Genomic DNA, 22,403 nt, shown 5'->3' on the forward strand with positions numbered 1-22,403 from the left:
TCTCCATAAAGGTTCACCAGTATCACTGATCCAAATTTTTAAGTCTCAGTTCATATATCAAAGTGGGACATGTTTAACTGCGAGGAATGGATTGACGGATCTTTTACTCTTCTTATTTCACTGCTGAAACTTCCTCTGGGTTTCTGCAACTTAATTCTGAACCTCTGATGTCCAACTCCCACCAAACAAAACATGACTCACCATCTGTTCAACACAGGGTTTCAGTACTAGCTCATCAGCTGTTTCCTTTGGGAGGTATGACTGTTAAGATCCACAATCCAAAAAAGCCCTCACTGTTTTTGTATACTATTCTATGCAGGGTAACCATAAGCAATTGTAATGTTATCTGACTGATTCACATGTGATTTGCCCTGTCAGAAGTTCCCTGGAATTGGCTTTGTTCCTTATCCTTTCGTGCATTTTTCTCAGCCTAGTACACAGTATATCTAGACACATGACTGTAACATTCATCTTACCATAAGCTAAGCAATGAACATTTGATTTATAGTTCTTTGATAGGCGATTAGTTCACAAACAGAAAACAGTGCTTCTTTTCTGTAGCCTTTCTTCTCCTTCATCAAGGGTCATGCTCTTAGTTTTAAAACATTTTTCACTAATCATGAGTTTTCCCACAAATGACAAGATTCAGCTTAGCTGCTACGATGGGCTGCAACTGTAGTTGAGAGTACTCATTTTGTCTTCAATTTGCTTCTTTGGCATAGAAGAACCTTTCTTCTCTTGCTTGTCTTTCACTTCATTGGCATAGAAGAACCTTTCTTCTCCTGCTTGTCTTTCACTCCATTTTTCCAAACCTGTCTGGGCCAACAGAATTTGCTCTTCATTTTGGATTTCAGATTTGACAAATTTCTTAAGACATTCCAACCGAGTCATATTTCCACCTTCGACACTTCCAGCTTGTTTGGAAAGCTGACTACTTTGCCATGTTCTCAGAGTTTCTTTGGGCAGGCTGGATTCTATAAGAGGGAACAACCACAGGACAGGTTCAAAGTACAGTAGGCTACCTACTCAAAGTGTGAATGAGATTGTAATTTAAAGTGAAAGTTTATCGTGCTGCATAATATTTGAAATGACCACATGACCACTTTTAAAAGTTCTCTAATGTAAACCTGCAGTAGAAGATCATCTGAGCGTGGCTGAGTAGCTCAGACGGTTGAGGTGCTGGCCTTCTGACCCCAACTTGGAGGTTTGATCCTAATTTCTTCGAGAACTTTCTTGACTTCTTCTTGTTGAAAGAAATTGTTAGAAATGCGTTTTGTCCATCGCGAATCGTCCATCCGCTGTGATCGTAGAAGCGATCCCTGCGTTTATGCATTGTGTCCGTAATCTTCCCTATCTTGCTTGTCTGGAGTTTCGTATGTCGATCCCGTTTTTGTAGTTTGGGGCATGTTGTGGAGAATCTTTCTCTTTTTTGCTCTGACTTGGCGAGCACACATTTCTAAGAGAGGATAAGGCATTCGGACGCATAGAGAGATACCGGCTTCACGACAGTGTTGCGATAATGAATTTTGATATTTATAGTAAAGCAACTTCTGTTATGTAACGTTCCGGGTAGTTTGGAGAGCTACCTCCATTTTTTTTCTCTGGCCTCTAACGCCTCTGTACCTACAGTAGCCCTTTTCATTGGATCCACTCACGAAGGTATTTAAACATATGCACACGGTTTACTGTTCCATATTTAGTGTTTGGTTGGGTCGTGTTGTCTTCGATGTTCGACATTACTTCCATCTTTTCAAAGGATATCCGCAAGAAGCAGCACCAGATTATTATTATTATTATTATTCTGCTTACCCTCCAGGGTCAGTTTTTCCCTCGGACTCAGCGAGGGATCCCACCTCTACCGCCTCAAGGGCAGTGTCCTGGAGCTTCAGAGTCTGGGTCGGGGGATACAACTGGGGAGGATGACCAGTACTTCGCCCAGGCAGCCTCACCTGCTATGCTGAACAGGGGCCTTGTGGGGGGATGGGAAGATTGGAAGGGATAGACAAGAAAGAGGGAAGGAAGCGGCCATAGCCCTTAAGTTAGGTACCATCCCAGCATTTGCCTGGAGGAGAAGTGGGAAACCTCGGAAAACCACTTCCAGGATGGCTGAGGTGGGAATCGAACCCACCTCTACTCAGTTGACCTCCCGAGGCTGAGTGGACCCCGTTCCAGCCCTTGTACCACTTTTCAAATTTCGTGGCAGAGCCGGGAATCGAACCCGGACCTCCGGGGGTGGCAGCTAATCACACTAACCACTACACCACAGAGGCGGACCATTTTTATTATTATTATTATTAATCTGTTTACCCTCCAGGGTCGGTTTTCCCTCGGACTCAGCGAGGGATTCCACCTCTACTGCCTCAAGGGCAGTGTCCTGGAGCGTCAGTCTTTGGGTTGGAGGATACACCTGGGGAGGAGGACCAGTACCTCGCCCAGGCGGCCTCACCTGCTATGTTGAACAGGAGCCTTGTGGAGGGGGAGATGGAAAGATTGGAAGGGATAGAGAAGGAAGCAGCTGTGGCCTTAATTTAGGTATCATTCCGGCATTTGCCTAAAGGAGAAGTGGGAGACCACGGAAAACCACTTCCAGGATGGCTGACGTGGAAAACGAAACCCCTCTACTCAGTTGACCTCACGAGGCTGAGTGGATCCTGTTCCAGCCCTCATACCACTATTCAAATTTCATGGCAGAGTCGGGAAATGTACCCGAGCCTCCAGGGGTGGCAGCTAATCACGCTAACCACTACACCGCAGAGGCTGACTTGTTATTATTTTAGGTATTTACGTGTATTTGTATTTGTGCTGATTTATTCTGGACCCTTGCAGTAATCTGGTATGCCGGACAGGTGTCATTTTTTTTTTTTTTCTTTAGAAATATATATTCTGGTTGCCACGTCATTAGTTACCATTATTACCATTTATACATCTATCCACCCTCTTGAAGTGTTATTCTAAGTGACAGTAAAAAGATATAACACCATCTTAGGATAAGGACACCATTTTACTTTACTTATTGGGTTAAAATACCATTTTGTACCTCACAACAGTTGTTCAAAATGACAGCCATCAACCTCAATGCAATCATGACATCAGCGCACCCTTTCAGATATCGCTGACGTGTTTCCAGTCACATTATAGGTAACTACAGTCCTGCCATAGCTATAAATAATCCGGGAAACATTAATAGTGACTGACACATTTGAGCTGATATCTTTTCAAGCTGGCTTCTAAGACTTAGGATTCTCTGTCTCAAAATGTTCAGTATGTACAGCATCCTCTATTTCCAGTTTAATTTTTACATTCTTATACTGAAGAATGTATATGATGTGTAACATCAACCCAGCCCACCACTTTTACAAAATGTAAATTCCTCTTTGGAAAGAATGTTCACAAGGATCTGGATACAGATATAGGGTGGTCGGAAACAAGATGAACTGGGTATATGATAAATAATTTGAAAAAAAATATTGATATCTCATGGCATTGTAATTTTATCAGCTGCTGAAGTTAGCCATCAGATAGTTTTGTGGGCAAATTCAAATGGGCTTTGCAAGGCAGTGTTGCTAAATTTGCATGTCACCTAGTAATGATAGGCACTTGATGTCTCTATGCTTAAAAATACCACACACACGCTTAAAATTAAGTACAGTTGAACCTCTGTTGTGCAGACACCGTCGATTCCGTGAAAAATGCCCATTACAGGAGATGTCCGCTAAAACAAGGTTGTAAAACTTAATCAAACATTTTAACGGAAAAAACATCTACCTTAGGTATAAGCATACATCTTTATTTTGATTATTCTAAATAATTTGTAACTAAATATTTGCCTGGAAGATGTTACAAGTGATTTTATAGCCTTTATGTTCATTGCAGCTTCAGGAAGTAATCATTCAGCTGGGTGTACAACTTTAGCACATTTTTCTTTACTGCGCTATTCTCAAAAAGGGAATAATGATCCAGCGTAGCACACAAATTCTTTATTCAATTAACAGCAACTTTCAGGTTATTTGCAATTTCTCATGCTTTTTCTTGTAACACTGGCCTATTCACTCACAGTTTCTTTGCTCAAACACATTTGAACCACTCATATACTGCAATGTCCCTCCTATTCATATTTACTGGGCAATTGAAATGCTACGGTATTTCTGTCTCAACAATCAGCACACGTAAAAGTCTCTTCCTTGTCAAGTTTAACTGAACTAACTGACCTTGACATTATCAGCTTCAATCTGAGTTATGAATAAAATGATAGAAGCTGGATGGAAAATCCCTTGGTAACTTAATGAGTAAACGGTCACTTGCACATTCCCGAGCATCTAGAATGCTCAGAATGTACACCAATTTGAAGACAAGATGACCCTAACAAAAGGGTTGAAAAAGAGCCCTGTACAGAACAGTTAACTACCCAGCTACTACAGCATTCCTACATGCATTTCTTTTTGTTTTCTTGGGACACAAAACAGTAAAAACATTCAAAAGAATACTCGTATGTTTGCAGAATGATATTAAGAGAATGGACGATAAAGACCTGTGTAAAGGAAGTTTCCTGGAACACTTAAACTATCCGCTTAAGACAAGTGGACGAGGCTAATGGTGATGTCCGCTGTCCGGAATTCGAGGTGTCCGCTTAAACGAGTTTACTTAACATGTATCTTATGTAAAATAAAATCAGTTCTGTGAAAAAATGTCAGTATATGGAGGTGTCCACTGAATGAAGGTGTCCGTTAGAGCAGGTTGGGCTGTAATATCTTTCCGTAGCAAACTTTTGCAGTATTCCAGCCCCCTACCTCCTCCCCCACCTCCAAAATGTCAGTGATTTCTTTAAAACTAGCATTCTGTAAAATAACTGTAATTTTACTGATTACTTGTTAAAAAAGTAAATTGCAACTGAGTAAAATATTTCTTAGATAACTGTAATTCAAACCAAAATAATAAGTGAGTTAATTCCACCTTTACAATACAAATTAAATAGTGTTTATTAAATAGACATATAATGGGACTAGTTTCGACCTATTTAAAGGTCATCTTCAGCCATATCGTGTGTAGAACAAAGTATTTGAAACACAATTGTTTTAAAGATGGTCTTGAAACATAGAAATTTGACACTATGAAAAATTGTTTTTAGAATCTCATGAAAACACTTTTGTTGTAAGAAATTAGTTCACTTAGCTGTTGGAATGTATGAGGAGAAGAAGAAGAAGAAGAAGAAGAAGAAGAAGAAGAAGAAGAAGAAGAAGAAGAAGAAGAAGAAGAAGAAGAAGAAGAAGAAGAAGAAGAAGAAGAAGAAGAAGAATAATTTAATATTCTTCTTAGTATTCAAGAGCGTAGATACACTTAAAATCATTTATAATCAAGATAAGGTAATCAATAAGATAATCAAGATTATAAATGATTTTAAGTGTATCTACGCTTCGCAGTGTCGCAGGCAAGGCAGACCGAGGATTACCTGGAAGAGAACCATAGATAAGGAGATTGCTGGAGTTAACAAGACATGGAGGGAAGTGAAAGCATTGGCGGCAGATAAAGGAGAAATTTCGTCAAGGCCCTATGTTCCACATGGAATTAAAGGAAATAAGTCAAGCAAGTCAAGTCACGCTTTGCAGTGGTATGAAGAATATCAAATGACTTCTTCTTCTGTACTAAAACAACATTATGAATATACACCCAATTCCACATCTCATCAAGACTGTGAATTTCGATTTGTATCTACGCTCTTGAATACTACGAAGAATATCAAAGACCTCTTCTTCTCATACATTCCAACAGCTAAGTGAACTAATTTCTTACAACAAAAGTGTTTTCATAAAATTCTAGAAACATTCATAGTGTCAGATGTCTATGTTTTAAGACCATCTTTAAAACAACTGCGTTTCAAATACTTTGTTCTACACGTGATATGGCTGAAGATGACCTTTAAACAGGTCAAAACTAGTCCCATGAAATGTTTATTTAATAAACACAATTTAATTTGTATTGAAAAGGTGGAATTAACTCACTTATTATTTTTAATTTGGTTTAATCAAAGTTCAATATGGACCCATAAAATGAAATTAATTTCTCTTGAAGTGTAATTCAGCCGATTACTTTTTCTTGTACCCTTCCCATCACTGCTCGTATACTTCATAGATAAAGATAGCATGTATTTTAATAGTCGTAATGGGTTCCACCATGTAACAATTTTTCTTTGCAGCTTCTAACTTCTTGTACTGAGCAACTTGTGTAATTGTTGTGACTGTAGGGCGTTTTCTTACAGTTTGTGCCAGATGACCTAAAGGACGAAAAGTACTGGGCTCGCCGACGTAAAAACAACCTGGCTGCCAAGCGGTCCCGTGATGCTCGGCGTGTGAAGGAAAACCAGATAGCATTACGAGCTGGCTTCCTTGAAAAAGAGGTAATGACACAGCTTCACTTCTTGAGAAATGCATGGCATGAAAATTCATTATGACATTAAAACCTATATCAGTATAAGCTTGATATGTACCATATAGTATCGAGGACAAGATAATATCTTGATTTTTCTGCAACATGTAAATGTGACTCTAGTAGACACAACCTACACAGACAGGATCTTCTTTCAAAAGTTAAACACTTACTCTGTTACACATAAACAGTAGAATGGGGACGATGAGATTGCGGAACTGCTCTTTAATTTCCGTAAGTGTATATTTAACAGTATTTCTTGTTGTGTATTAACAAGAAACAAAATAGACATGAGTGTTTATTTCTTTTTAATAAACGCATATGGCCAAAAAAAAAATAATAATAAAAATAATATTCCCACGTAAACGTTGAAACGTGCATTTTATACTGACAATTAAACTTTAATGTTATTGCTTGATGAATGAACATGTGATAATGATAACTGCTGAAATGAACTGTTTGCTTATGTGGAATTTTCTTCAAAAATAGAAAACACATATAATCATCTCCTAATAATAATAATAATAATAATAATCGTATGGCCTCAGCTACCGTGTGCAGACATTTCAATTTGACGCCATCTGGCTGTCTGCTCGTCAATTTCAACGTTCCGTTTTACTCTAGGCCCCCACTAGATGGCAGACCGAGTAAACCGAAACTCTCTTGGGCGTCTATGGCTGAGATTTAATTAATTTTGTCGGGTAAACACCAAATGTGTCACCAGAGATCTTTTACATGCCGACATCGTACGACATGGAGTGTCGAATGGACTTTTTTCCGCCCTTCAAAAATCCGACTACCTCTGCCGGGTTTGAACCCGCTATCTTGGGATCCGGAGGCCGACACTCTACCGCTGATCCACAGAGGCAGCTATCTCCTTATGATTAGCAAATGACATGGATCATAACCAAAATAATTTTTTCTCTAATATGAAGTTCTGTTCAAAAACAGAAATCAATCGCCGGATTTTGATTATCAAATGGCAGTATCCACTGCTGAAATAAATATTTTGCTCTTACAAATTTCTTTTGAAAGAAGTAGTAAATCTTAAGGCAAATAGTAGAAATATGGCTTCATTCCGAGCTGTGGTGTGTTTTTCATCCTGGACATATGTTCCCCATGAGAGGGACAGGAGGAATCTAAAATCCCTATACTGCAGAAAGTTAAGTAAGTTTATACTTGTCTGCGATGGTACTAGCTGTGTTACTGTCATTTTTTTATAACGGTTAGTTTTACATCGCACTGACACAGATAGGTCTTATGGTGACGATGGGATAGGAAAAGGCTAGGAGAGGGACAGAAGCGGCCATGGCCTTAATTAAGGTACAGCCCCATCATTTTGCGTGGTGTGAAAATGGGAAACCACAGAAAACCATCTTCAGGGTGCCAACAATGGGGTTTGAACCTACTGTCTCCCGAATCCAAACTGACAGCTACAAGACCCAAACCGCATAGCCAGCTCGCTTGGTACAATGACTTTGAATAGGATGAAAACCTGCATTACAGCACGCCTGGAAATATCAGAACTTCTTCTTGTGGAGGCATATTGAAAGTCTTGTGTACGTGACACCAGTGCCCAACCCAGAAACACATCTCACCAGGATACTTGCAGTATATGATGAAGTTTGTGCAATGTGTGCTGTATTTGATAAAGTACTCCAGAGTTTACTATGCTAATTTGATGCCTGCATTTGAATATGGTAGGTGATGATTCAAACAGACTTTGTAAACAACATTCTCTGTCAAGTTTCTAACTTCACTGCAATCACAAACAACTAGCACTTCATTGATTGTCAGTTCTGAATTATTTGGAAATATAGAACAGTTCAGAAAGAAAAAAAAAAAGTGTCCATTTTGTTGTTCCTGCACGTTCATCATGTGCTATAGTAAAGTGGTTAATTAAATTATTATTCTCATGTACAATAATTTAAAAAAATCTTAATTCTCAATTCTTCTTTGAAGTAATTTCACCTATAATTTCTTTTATTTATTTATTTATTTATTTATTCATTCATTCATTCATTCATTCATTCATTCATTCATTCATTCATTCATTCATTCATTTATTTATTTATTTATACTTTTGTACAACACTGTGATGTGTGTTTTTGTTTGCAGAATCTGGGCCTTCGCCAGGAGCTGGACCGACTTAAGAAAGAGAACCTTCTTCTCCGTGACAAGTTGTCCAAATTCACGGATGTGTAGTTCCTTTGCCAGCACTTGCCTCATAACACTTGCCGTTAAGGCTGTATGCTCCATGCAGTGAATATTCGTATCGTGAATGGAAACTGCTTGGTCTCTGGACAAACTACAAGGGAAGCAGACTACAAAGCAAAATCCTGGCTAAAGTGCTTATGTGGAGTGAATATCACCTTCAAACTTCAAATGCATCCAACATCGTTGCAGATTTATATCAATATACGTACATGAACATTCATTTTCAAGAATGTGATAGTGAAATATCTGTTCCGTTCATACAGATGAGAAAACTACAAATTGTAGCTAATGATCGGTGGATACTCATTTGAATGGTGATACTTTAAAGAAATCAAGATTGAATTATTTTATATTTAAACATATTGTGGTGATCCTACAATGAATCTTGGAACAACTATTGAAGGTGATTGTTGACTCCCATTTGTCAATTTGTTCTCATAGAAGAGCTTCTTAAAAAGTGGATGTTATTAACTGTCCTGATGCAAAGTAACTCGCTTTAGAAGTTCATAAAAATCAACTGCAATCTATTACCATTCAGTGATTCTGTTCTGTTTCTCACTGTGTTGAGCTGTGTATAGATAGATTTAGATTCAGAGAATATGGAAAGCCTCTGGGGCAAGATAGTACTTTTCTTAACAGAGTAAACTGGATTTACTCTTTTGTTTTTACATCACTGTGTGTTGAATCAATGTTGGCAAACAAAATTCTTACACATCTCTTTCTAATCATCCTGTTCGGCAGCTATTTCTCTTTCAATCTCAGATTAAGGAATTGGCAGCTTCTGCTATGCCAAGTGAAGCTAACTAAATGTCATTTGATATGGGGAAGCTACTATATAATAAGGAGTAGGATTGTGCCTGATTTTAACAGCAAGTTTTGATGTATGTTTTATTGAAGATTCACAGTATTGAATTTTTTCTTTGTAATGCAAAACGAGTTTGGATAATGTTCATACATTACTTACATTAACTGTTCTCCAGTGAACATGATTTTTCACTTAAGTTTCCATTCATGAAACCTTCTTAAAAAATCATTTTTCAATATTTTGGAGTAGGAGGCAGTCTTTGTTAGATGGATATCTAATTTTTTATTCTTTAGTAGCCTGCTCTGTTTACTGTTATATGTTGATTTTGTATTTTATTTTGTAATACAATTTTATTTTGAGAATTCCAGTAGAAGATAAAATATCAAGGGTGCCTGTTGTTTGGGACTCTCCCTTTTCTTTTGTAGTTGCGTCTGAACTTACCGGCAGGCCGGGAAAGTAAAAGACGGCAATACTATTGCAAGACAGAAGGGACTGTTATATATTTGTGCATTGCAAACTATGTGATAAGGTTTGAGAATGGTCAGTGTTCTCCCTAGGACCTCTAAATGGGCGCCCGCCCTGCCCTTTGTACAGACTGCCCAGCTAACATAACCTAGATGTGTGCTAGTTACGTAATAATACATATTAGAGTCATTGGGTCCTCCAAATTAAAATGTACATACTTAAAATCTGTTTATTTGAATGATAAATCTTCATTGTCAGCGTAATTGCATCAGTTATATCGGAGTTTAAATGTTAGCTTGACTATTATGTAGTGTCGTGCACGAGGGTTGTCTAGATTAGCGCTGAATCCCATGCAAGCACTTGATTTTGCGGGATGTCACAAACCCGTATGGCACTCCATAGCAACCGAGTGGTATGCCCCAGTGTTACATGATTATGAACGAGCAGTAGAACACTAGAAGTTTAAAATACACTATTATATCACTTTCGTGGTAATAACGCCAGAATAGTTCAATTTTGCAGTTAGTTTTCCTGTCTGATATTACTGTTAATGCCCTGAAGGGAATAAATTGAAATTTTATAATATTAATTATTGCTCATTTCTGCCACCTGGCTGACAAATATTTCTGGGGAGGACACTGATGGTATTACCTAAGGCAGATCCAAGATATGCCTAAACTAGGTATTCCTTATTTTGACTGTCAAGATTAAATTCATTATGTGAAGAACAAGTGGGAAAACTAGTTGGAAGCTGTGGATGAAAGTCCAGATCACTTGCTACAGGGTTGGTGTTAACTTTTCTATGTTACTCATAATAGGAAAAGCACATTGATATTTTAAATAAATTCATCATTTTTCACAGCATACTGTATGGATGTGCTCTGTGTGTCTATATGTGTAAATTTGTATGTTTTGAGAAACAGCAGTTTTGTTGTATGCATGGCTTTCTGATCATGGACTCACATTGTAGTCCTTGATACTTCATGTATAATTCTAACAGGTTCTAAGTGATAGATGTAAATTCATCACAGCAATTATGAAACAATTTATCAGATATCTAGAATATAAGTGATCCTTAAATGTAGTTAATGTTACATAGTATACTGTTATAGAAGAGATGGTTATTTGGCAGATGCTTGTGACCTGTTTATATGTAAGCTTGTATGATAGTAGGTGACTTTTTCTAGAATATGATTGTGTGCAGCATGAATCCAAATAATGCTCACCATCTTCATAGAGAAGAATTGTTTTAAATTATCTGAACACTTTATTATGAATACCATCATCCAGCGCAGCGATACTGTAAGCTGTTAACTGCCCAACTATTGGAATACTGCACACAATTATTGATGGAAGGTGTATTTGCTTCCTACAAGTTTTTTAGTTCCCAGAGAACTTCTGAAATCCTTCAAGCATAATGTTAATATCAGTGTTATACTATATATTTACTGTGCAAATGTTTGCCACGATTTATGCTGGTCAAGATTGAACAAATTAGTGTAGATCATTATAGATAGAGTTCTCAGAAGTAGACATTTTTTAAATTTTGGGATGAAATTGTTCATAACATTTTAAAAAGTAGAATGTTGAATATCCATGTAAGCTTTGAAGAATTTCTTTCTTTTTCGAGTGTCATCCATTCCAAAATGCAGAAAGTGTACATATAGAATTCAGGTGCTGTGTTGTTGAAGCTAATTCAATTGCTAATGTCATTCTGCTACAAGAATGCAGATAGGTTTACATATAGTATACTAGCAGAAATAATAGGTGTCTATAATAGAATTATATATTTACATAACACAAAATATATTTTATTAAGAGTTTTGACAGAAACTGAATGTATATACCCAAGCTTATATTTCAGTGATTGCTTGGTCTCTATTGTTGACTGGATTTTAGATCAGTGATATGTGGTCGATAATGCCTTAGCTCGTCTAAAAAGAAAAGCTGTTGATTTGTTACAGATATTTACTAATACAGTGCGAATGCTTATGAAGCAACAAATTTTTTAGGAAAATGTAATGAAGCCTTGCAAGAGACCAGATTATGCTAATGAATGTCATATGGATATTCCCATATAGTATCAGCAGATGAGTCTAATGAACTATGTTGACTTAGGTAGTGATTTAGCTTAATATCTATCATGCTATAGAAACTTTCTTTATTGAGATGCAGTACAAACCTAGGTCACTAATCATTAAGGTCTTTTTTGAGTAAATAGGCTGGGATTCTTCCCATAATTGCCACAAAAATTTATTCTAAAACATTTATCCAAAGCTTGTAATAACTTTTTAGGAAATCTTTTAATGTAGCCTGCAGAATACATTCTAGTTTATTCTCTTAGTTCTCTTTACCAATGATTTGGAACAGGATATACTGAAACTTCTCAATAACGGACATTAAGAAGTGACTGCTATTCAGAAAAGTGTAGGATGTTATGCAATAGGATAAGCATATTACAGTACATTACTAAATTCAACAAATACAATACATATGGCAGATTTAAATTTACTATAGATAATAGAGTATATGTAGTGTAATCCTTTGTTAAATTGCTCCACTCAAAATGCTCCTTCATTTTCAATAGCTTCTAATTATTTCTGGCCAGATCCTGATTGTCCAAAATAATCATCTATCTTTTTTTCTGAATTTTAAAGTATTTTACAATTTTCTGTTCAATATATGTTTCCAGTTTAGATCTGCATTTCTGCAAAATCATACCTAGCATATGTGACACACACCTCTCAAGGCAACCAAAAAGAATACTGTCTACTGTCTGCACTTCTAAAAAGAAATACATTCGGCAGTAAAATGAAACAGTGCACATTAGTTCGAAATACTGTCAATTATTTTGTCAAATTCCAGGAATTACAACTGCTTTCTTTCAGGCTGTTCATTATTAAGAATGTCTGTTATTGAGAAGTAAAATTGCCATTCAGAATTGGGGAATTTTAAAATGTCCATACTTTAGAGGTGTCCGTTAGGAGACATTTCACTGTATATATATATATATTTTTTTTTTTTGTTCTGACTCTCATGTGGCATGTATCCTACTTGGAGGTCGAGAAAGCAATAGGTTGTTGAAGGTGCCATACACGGTCTAGTTCCTATGTACAATGTTAGCTGCTATTGGATAATCTTGCCTGGAGGGAAAGCGTGGGAAGATTACCTTTTGGATAATGCAAAACGTACCTGCCTCCGTATAGGACCATTCTTAAAGAGCACATATTGAATCACCACGTTATACAAATATGATTGTCCTGAATGGTTTGCTGCACTGAAGGATTTCATGTTTGGTTTAGATGCAGTGACTTGTTCTTAATTCGCTGCTTGTGTTGTAGGTAGAAAGTCTGCGTTGATGATTTTGTGAACTCCTACAATAGTCAATTGACCAAATTTCTGGTCTAATTAATATGTTCCTTTCAAGGACATATTTTTCTGAGGAGTAAATTTTCTTTAGTAGTGGCTTGTTTTCTTTGACCATCGCAAAAGAAATTCTTAGACAGTTATACACAAAATTTGTTTTGGTTATGAGCACTGCTCTGAGCCTGTCTGTGTGGACGTGGCTTTTTTCAATAGTCCTCAGCTTATTTGATAGAAACATCACTTCCAGGTAAACACAACATGAACTCAACAACTAACCAAATGTTTCAGCTGAGGCAAAGTGCTCAAACATTTTCACCCAGCAATATTCTATGCTGGTTTATTCAGAAATCTACTTTACCTCTTCATCATCTAACAAATCATTACTAATATTTTCCAGCATATTTCATTGCAAGTTAGCGAGAATTCTTCCTGCTTCTATAGTTGTTACTTTTTCACATTCAGTTTTAAGTATTGATTCATTGAATGAGAACATATGATTGTGCAAAAACAACTTTTGCTCAGGTAAGTCTTTAGCAGAACTCTCCAAGTGGAATGGTCTTCAGCAGTTCTCTGCCAGGAAGCACGAGCTATTCTCTTGATATCTTTGTCCCATCTGTCTGGTGCTTCCTCCTAGGCCTCTGAGGATCTCTTGGACTCCATTCTAACACTAGCTTCATCCATCTGTCATCTTCCATTAGAGCAATATGTCCAGCCCATTTCAATATTTCAGTGATGCTGTTCATGGTGATTTGTCCATTGGATGGGTACGTTAAGCTTTGAGCAGACCTGTTGATGTTATTCGACAGGATTAGGCAGTATGCCTACCTGGGTTTCGCCATCGCCCTACCATACTCAGATGTATATATTGCCCATGGACATCGACTAGAAAGACCTGCACGAGGCCTTTTCGGAGGCAACACGACATCAATCATTTTTGAACTGTAACTCCTATCTCCCACACATCATCGTCCTATTCAGAGGCAAAAATTCCTGCGACACCCAATGGTAAACTTTCCATTGTTCTTCTGGACAAGGTGTCCATTAGCAGCTAATGTAGCGTATGTCTGGTGCTCTCAACGATATCAAAAACAATATTTTCCCGACCTCAAAGTTGTGTAGGTTCCTTGTAATAATATAATAATAATGCTATTTGTTTTACGTCCCACTAACTACTCTTTTACGGTTTTCGGAGACGCCGAAGTGCCGGAATTTAGTCCCGCAGGAGTTCTTTTACGTGCCAGTAAATCTACCGACACGAGGCTGACGTATTTGAGCACCTTCAAATACCACCGGACTGAGCCAGGATCGAACCTGCCAAGTTGGGGTCAGAAGGCCAGCGCCTTAACCGTCTGAGCCACTCAGCCCGGCTAGGTTCCTTGTTAGAGAAAGGATCTTCTGAATGGGTATCAACTCTGAGCTCATGAGTCATGTGACTCATGATTAACTGCCATATAACTACATGTAAATTAGTTTAAGGAACAGGCAAGGAGGACCAAGTTTACTACTGACTCTTTTCCTCAGTCTACTGTGCATCTCAACATAGTATATTGTGTTATAATGCTAATTTCCTGAATTTCTATGAAAGAATACAGTGCAAGTTTAAGGAGCTTTGCAAAGAGGCTACTGACAAAGTTTTTTTAATGACCATACAAAAGTTTGAATAGATAAAAAGCAAAACATGAAAGGTACTCTAACCCTAAAAGCAAGTTCATAACGTTTATTATATTATAAAAAGTAAAGATAAGTTGTGAAGTTGTCCCAGTGGTTGCCATCACTTGCTACCAAGTTTACAGCCCCTGGGTGGTCCCCAACAACAGCTACCATGAATGTATTCCATTCATATCCATATATTTAAATTTTGGGTGATATCCTAATCATAGTTTCAAGAACAAAATATTTTATACATTTTTTGCATAGGCTTTAAATAATTTAGAACTATAAAACACAACTTCTAAATTTAAAAAAAATAACCAGACACAAAATAATTTGTATTAAAAGACATCCACCCCGCACCCCTCTCCTGTCCACAAATGTAGATAATTTTGCTTGTAACTTGCTTTAAAACAATCCTGTTACATATTTTTAAATTTGCTGTGCTGTCATATTAGGGATCTCACCTACAAGTAGTAAATCATTAAACTGTGTTTTTAATTACCATTTTATTCATTTTTCATAGGGGAAAACCTACTATTTAAAAAAAAAAGTTTGATAGTACACTGCTACTTGCATGTCTGCAATTTCTTTTTTTTTTCTACTGGTAGGAAGCCCATTTTAGCAGGCAGTCCCCAGGCCAGAAGAATTAATCACACCCAATTAAAATCCCTGACCCAATTAGAAATCGAACTAAAGACCCTCTGAACACTGAACATTCAGCCAAGGAGTCAGACTCTGTTGTGTATCATATATAAAGCTGCAAAATATTCCTACTGTGTCAGTACATTCTAGTCCTAGCCCCATTAAAGTCTCTAGTTAAAAGAAATGATCATCATGTTATTGTATCTCTAATTCACAGCAATTAATTGTGGCCTCTAGCTACTGAAATTTGTGCCCAGACTCAAAAGAGCAGCTTGACAGTCTTTCTGTCAGACGCTCATACTACATTCAAAAGCCATTATAGAATCAACAACTATACTGAAAATGATGCTCACTTCATGGAAAAATGCACCAGTCAATATCGAACTCCTTTTTCATATATTTGTGGTTTGTTGTTTTAAAATAAATATCCCTGGGTACTGCCTTAGCAATGAAGCCACTGTGACTCAGGCGGCAACATGCCGGCCTCTCTCCACTGGGTTCTGTGGTTCAAATCCCAGTCACTCCATGTGAGATTTGTGCTGGATAAAGCAGAGGTGGGACAGGTTTTTCTCCGGGTACTCCGGTTTTCCCTGTCATCTTTCATTCCAGCAACACTCTCCAATGTCATTTCATTTCATCTGTCAGTCATTAATCATTGCCCCAGAAGAGTGCAACAGGCTTCAGCAGCCAGCAGAGTTCCTATCCTCGCCGCAAGATGGTAGGCAATTACTGCTGGTGACTCTAAACTTTATGGAGTCGATTGGTTACATTACCCTAGAAATGTAGTAGGGGCTTCATTCATTCCATCTCTGGCCCAGTTGAAACTGGAAACAGCTGGGCACTATTTTTCACTGCCTTAACCAAGACAGTAACTGCGTGTTTGGTTCAACTACAAGAACAGGGTTCAATTCTCTGTCGGTAAGCTGAAAAATTTAGAAACAAGATTCCACTTTTGGAAAGGCATATGGCCCTGATGTTCACTCGACCTACACCAAAAATGAATACCAGATTAATTCTAGTGGGGGTAAAGGTGGCCAGGCTAACCACACTATCCCATGTAGTTTCAAGGTTGCTGATATTGGAAGCCTTGATGGTCTCTGAGGAGTTGGCATTGCTTTCCTATAGCCTTTTAGTATTTATTCCTACTGCAACAGTTCTCAAAGATAGTACATTGAGGGTTAAATAAGTACTTTTTACTTTTCTTAGTACAATTATTCTGATGCAATAGTTATTGCATTTTTTAAAAGGATGGTTTTTTCCCCTCTCTTAGCTATTCAACATTAAACTAACTCAGGTAAATTTTCAGGAAAGGGTTAGGAATGGAAAGGTAGTTCTGTAGCCTTAATTAAGGTACAGCTACAGTATTTGCCTGATGTAAAATTGGAAACCATCTTCAGGCCTGTTAATGGTGGGGTTCCGATACATTTAGGCTCCATGAAGGCTTTTATTAAACTTAACTGCACTGTATGTAAATGATATAAACTGCTTAACCAAGGGGCGCTTGAGTCCAATCAGTTTACAGGGTAATTCTCGTTTTTTTACAACTTGCTTTATGTCACATCGACACAGATAGGTCCTATGGCGACGAGGCCTGGTAGTGAGAATGAAGCGGCCATTGTCTTAGTTAAGGTATGGCCCCAGCATTTGCCTGGTGTGAAAATGGGAAACCACAGAGAACCATCTTCAGGGCTGCCGACAGTGGGGTTCGAACCCACTATCTACCGGATACAAGCTCACAGCCGCGTGCCCCTGACTGCATGGCCTGGTGTAATTCCTGTTGGCACAGACTCTGTGGACCCACATAGTTTTTTTTAAAATTTGTTTTACATCGCACCAACACAGATAGGTTTTATGATGACGATAGGATAGGAAAGGGCTAGGATTAGGAAGGAATTGGCGTGGCCTAAATTAAGGTACAGCCCCAGCATTTGCCTGGTGTGAAAATGGGAAACCGCAGAAAACCATCTTCAGGGCTGCCGACAGTGGGGCTCGAACCCACTATCTTCCGGATGCGAGCTCACAGCTGCATGCCCCTAACCACATGGCCAACTCGCCCAGTCCACATAGTCTGTAAGACACAGTTAAGTTTGTGTGATTAAAATATAGCAGTTCTGTTTAAAGAATTGTTTTAATGATATATTTTTTGTGGCTGATATCTCATTGAGACTTCCAGGAGAGAGCCATATATGTCATTTTTTAATATATCAGTATGTAATACCATCGTTATAGCAGCTTCCATCATGGATCAGAAAATCTAGAATATTAAGATCTATTTACTTATTGGGGATTTTGACTGTATCATGGACATAAAAAAGTTATGTTCAGGAATACATTATCAAGAGAATGAATAAGTGTTGTGCCATTAAATTAATACATTCTGATAAACAATAACAGTGTTGCTATTCTCTAGTAATTTTATATTTATTGCCTGGGAGTACTCTACTTCCTATTTTCTTCCTCTCACCAGCCTTCATTATACTCTAGACATGAGACGTTCTCTTTGTTTGCTATTATTGGAGAATCTGGTCTGTTGTATTCGGCAGACATGACATTTTTCCTTCACATATTCAAGATTCTCTTCTAAAAAATTGGCTCATCATGCAGTAGTTTCTTGGAAGCCTACAACTTTAGATACGGTACTTCCATGTGATTAACAGAGATACTACATAACTAAACATGCACTTTGCTAATTGTATACATTGTAGAGCCATGGAAAAATAATTGTTATAATGATAGTAGGAATAATATTTGGTTATTAGAATGTTAGAAAATGGCCTAAGTTATTGGTAACTTATAGGAATGCCATTCAGTAGAGTTTGAAATCAGTGTCAACTGCAGAAATGCAGTAATGTTCAAAAAAGTGTTTTGGGGAGATAAAATACAGAATATCAGCATTGAATATGTATTTTTTTTATTATAGAATATCAAACTAGCACTTTCTAGTGTTGATATGCTTTTATACGTTTTTGTGAAAAATATCATCTGAAATGAGATAAGATTGATATGCAGAATCTGTACCTACTTTAAAAAAATGAGAAATGAAGATAGTTTAATATTTTTGTTTTTTGTTTTGCAAATTGATGAAATAAGATGGCTTCTTCCTGAAAATCAGCATTTATTACTGGTATATAAAAGAGAATACAATATTATTATTAAAGACATCCCAGATATGTAGAGAGACAGGTGTTGAAAGTTATAGTCTATCTTCTGTTACAGTAATAAATTAGCACTATAATTGTAATTATTTTTAAAACTATCATAATGAATATGTCAGTGCTACTGCTAAGCAATTGTTAACCTGTCTTATGTTGTCTCTAATGACAGTTTCATGTTTTGTACATTAATTTAGAATGTAGAATTTGACATGCAGGCAGTGAAATTGTTTTTAACTTGTTATTTCAACTTATTAAAATTTATATTTATGTGTGGAACTGCATGGGTCACTGTTAGTAATTATAGTATCATTCACAATTAGTCTTGGAAGTTGATTTGTTTTTAAATTTTATAGAGAATTTTATTTGAGAGAGACATGTTATTATCCCAGAAGGCATTATCATAATAAAAGGCAAATATAAAATAAAATTGTTTGAATAATTGCATAAGGCTCTTTCCTTATTTATTCTTTACCCACTTCTTGCTTTCCCATCTACAGAATGGTTAACAAAACAATTACATGAAGGAATTTGTACATATTTCTGCTCGGCTTTCTATGACTCGGATTTCTACAACATTTGATATTTGTTTCACATCACACTGACACTGGCAGGTCTTATGGCGATGATAGGGTAGGAAATAGCTAGGGCTGGGAAGGAAGTGATTGTGGCCTTAATTAAGGTACAGCCCCAGCATTTATCCACTGTGAAAATGGGAAAGCACAAGAAACAGTCTTCATATTTTTATCCTGGTCTCATTTTACTAACTTAAATTAAACACATGCCAAGCTTTTGTGACCATGACATGGTTTTTATTGTTCATATAAATGCATATTTTTACCTAACTATTTGACTAAAAATTTGGTATGAAAGCATATATTTGGTTATATTATTATAGATTTAGCCATTCTTCAAGTATTATCAATATGTGTTTTGCTGATGCAGACTGAGGATGAGAGAACTTGTTTTTAAATGCGATTGACTTTGTGTAGACCAGGATGATACGTGGTTTTGAAGGCTACAGGGTTAGAAGAATGATTGGGAAGACATGAAGTGATAAGATTAGAAACATAGAAATCAGAGAGAGAATTGGATTCCCTAAACTGCAAGACAAGATAGAAACCAGTAAGCTGAAATGGTATGGACATATGATGAGAATGTAAGAAGAGCCGAGTATTTACAGAGAAAATAATAGAAGACAATGAGGAAGGCCCAGAAAGAGGTGGATGGATATGGTGAAGGAGAGTGTAGAGAAGAGAGGACTAAAAGTAAAAGAAATATTGAAGAAAAGAAGGAATCAGTGGAGAGATAGACAATTGTGGAGGTCGTTGATTCACGACCTGACCCAGAAGATTGGAAACGGGAAATAAAGAAGAAGAATGCCACATGATTTTGTTTGTTTTTAGGGTTTTTTAAAATTTCTTTTCCTTAGAAATGCTTACCAGTTAAATGAAAGTCAAAAGTAATGGATCTAGCAATCATTTAAGTCGTCAAAATAGAAAGGACGAGAAAAAGGAATGTAGTCAGTTTGCTGCTGGTCTTCTAAGAAAATTTTGGACAATATTTAATCTCTTTTGCATCATATTTCCAAGTTTTTAGGTCATAGAAATTTGAGCCCCACTAGTTAAGGCTATGACAACCTATTTGGAAATTTCAATAATATTATAATGGAGTTACTGCTGATGAAAATGGCGTGTGGCCTCCAGAGAGACCTGGTGCAGGTCTTTCGATTTGACTCCCGTAGGCGACCTGCGCATCGTGATGAGGATGAAATGATGAAGACGACACATCCACCCAGTCCCCGTGCCAGGGGAATTAACCAATTAGGGTTAAAATTCCCAACCCTGTCAGGAATCGAACCCAGGACCCCTGTGACCAAACGCCAGCATGCTAACCAGTTAGCCAAGGAGCCGGACGAGTTACTGCTGATAGTTGGTGGGCTTGATGTGTACAGAGGTGTTGATTGGAGTCAGTCGAGGGTTGTGGTCTTTTACTGAGAGCTTCAAGTGCCGTAGCAAGGATTTTTGAAGATTTTAGGAAGAGATTCGGCTTACCATCCTGTCTTAGAGAAGCGATTGTAATGATGGTGTTGCAGAAATCCTGCCAAATCTCGATTTACCATCTCAATCCAAATATTTGAGTATGATTTGCTAAAGCTATTAAATAACATTTCTATTAGTGAGTATACCTAGTCCTATGGGGCTACATTAATTGGAAGGTAGTTTTTTAGAATAAAAATTAAACAAGATTTAGTCAGATGTTCCATTTAATCTGTTTCTAGCAGGTCATTTCTTAGCATTACACAAGTGTGTACAACATTTTAAAACAGTTGTTTTCCTTGGAGAGGCAATGGTAGAGAACACACCTTACACTCTCCGAGATACATTCACTAAAGTCCAGGTTAAACCAGCAAAAAGACTCGTTAGTGCACCAGATTATTTAAACTAACCTGCATGATTGTGGGGTTCAGGTGGGAAAGGGAAACATCACTATTATTCTCAATATTTACAGTAACACCAATTTGAAACCTTTTTACAAACATTTTTCTGTAAGATTATTTCTGAAATATAGATTCATTTCTTTACTATTTTTCTTAAACTCCTCCAAATCCATGTAATTACCAAGTGTTTTTTCCTAGTAATTTAATATCTTACTAACATATTTTCTTAATGTGAAAACCATCTTTAGGGCTGTTAAGAATAGAGTTTGAACCCATTATCTGCCAAATGCAAGCTCACAGCTATAGACCTCATACCGTGTAACCACCTGAATTTGTACTGTTCAGAATGGCAAAGGTTTATACAACATATTTTTCTCATAGTGTCTTCATAAGTGAGCTCTGTTAGTAGGGGTAATTCCTAGTGAATCACCCTCAGTACTACCTGCCTGGTGACTATGATTGTTAAGGCATCAAATCTATATGGTTTGACACCGTGGCAAGCCAGTCCAAGTCCTGTTGGTGGAAAAAATGTAATCACAATCAGCCTAACAGAGGTACACAATTTATAATCATTAGATTGTGTGCCAAAAGCCTGGATTCAATTCCAAACCTCTTTGCAGTGTTCACCTGGAGTGAACAGCATATGATGCTGTTGATGGTAATTCATCTGTCGGATGGAGATGTTAAGCCTTGAGCAGACCGTTTGGTGTTATTAGACAGGATTAGGCTGTGCCATCACTGGATTTCACCCTCTCCCTACCCCATCATCATCATCATCATCGTAGTCATCATCTCACATCCAGACATGCAGGTCGCCTGTACCAGATGAGCTGAACATGTCCTCAGGCAATCCCAACACTAAAAGGCATACAGTAAATAAATAATAACCCTCCATACTGTAGGAGAACATTCCAATCAAGACAAGCCTGTGTTCAACATTTTAATTTAAACTCTCAAACATGCTGTTTATGAATTTATTAGCAAAGTGTTACCATCTGAATCCAAAGGAAAAAATTGGCATGAATACAGTTTTGTCTTTCCTTAAAATTACTCCTAAAAAGAAGAAGAAGACATGTTTCCTTTCTATAATAGAAGTATACTGGTAATTCAGTTCTTCTCTCACTCCCTTTCTCTTAAAGTGGTGGACAGAATATAATTGTAATGTACAAGGACAAAAGTGTAATGGAATATTATGAAATAAATAACTGAATAACAATTTCCAGGAAGAAAAAAATTTGTGATT

At 37.2% G+C, this 22,403-nt stretch overlaps 1 protein-coding gene and 1 long non-coding RNA gene across 2 annotated transcripts in view; both read left to right on the forward strand.

Moving 5' to 3' along the window:
• The window catches only part of LOC136871770 (thyrotroph embryonic factor), a 260,775-nt gene extending 252,150 nt beyond the window's left edge, over nucleotides 1-8,625 (forward strand). Inside the window, exons 5-6 of the mRNA XM_067145345.2 lie at nucleotides 6,254-6,391; nucleotides 8,539-8,625. Of these exons, the coding sequence (XP_067001446.1) occupies nucleotides 6,254-6,391; nucleotides 8,539-8,625 (225 nt within the window). The remainder of the gene's footprint in view (nucleotides 1-6,253; nucleotides 6,392-8,538) is intronic.
• A 1,787-nt stretch (nucleotides 8,626-10,412) lies between these two features.
• Nucleotides 10,413-19,170, forward strand: LOC137496948 (uncharacterized). The gene is made up of 2 exons (XR_011017537.1): nucleotides 10,413-14,392; nucleotides 14,645-19,170. It is a non-coding gene; the product is annotated as an uncharacterized lncRNA (long non-coding RNA).
• The last annotated feature ends 3,233 nt before the right edge of the window (nucleotides 19,171-22,403 follow it).

This window comes from Anabrus simplex, chromosome 1 (assembly GCF_040414725.1).
Source record: "Anabrus simplex isolate iqAnaSimp1 chromosome 1, ASM4041472v1, whole genome shotgun sequence".
NCBI lineage: Eukaryota > Metazoa > Arthropoda > Insecta > Orthoptera > Tettigoniidae > Anabrus > Anabrus simplex.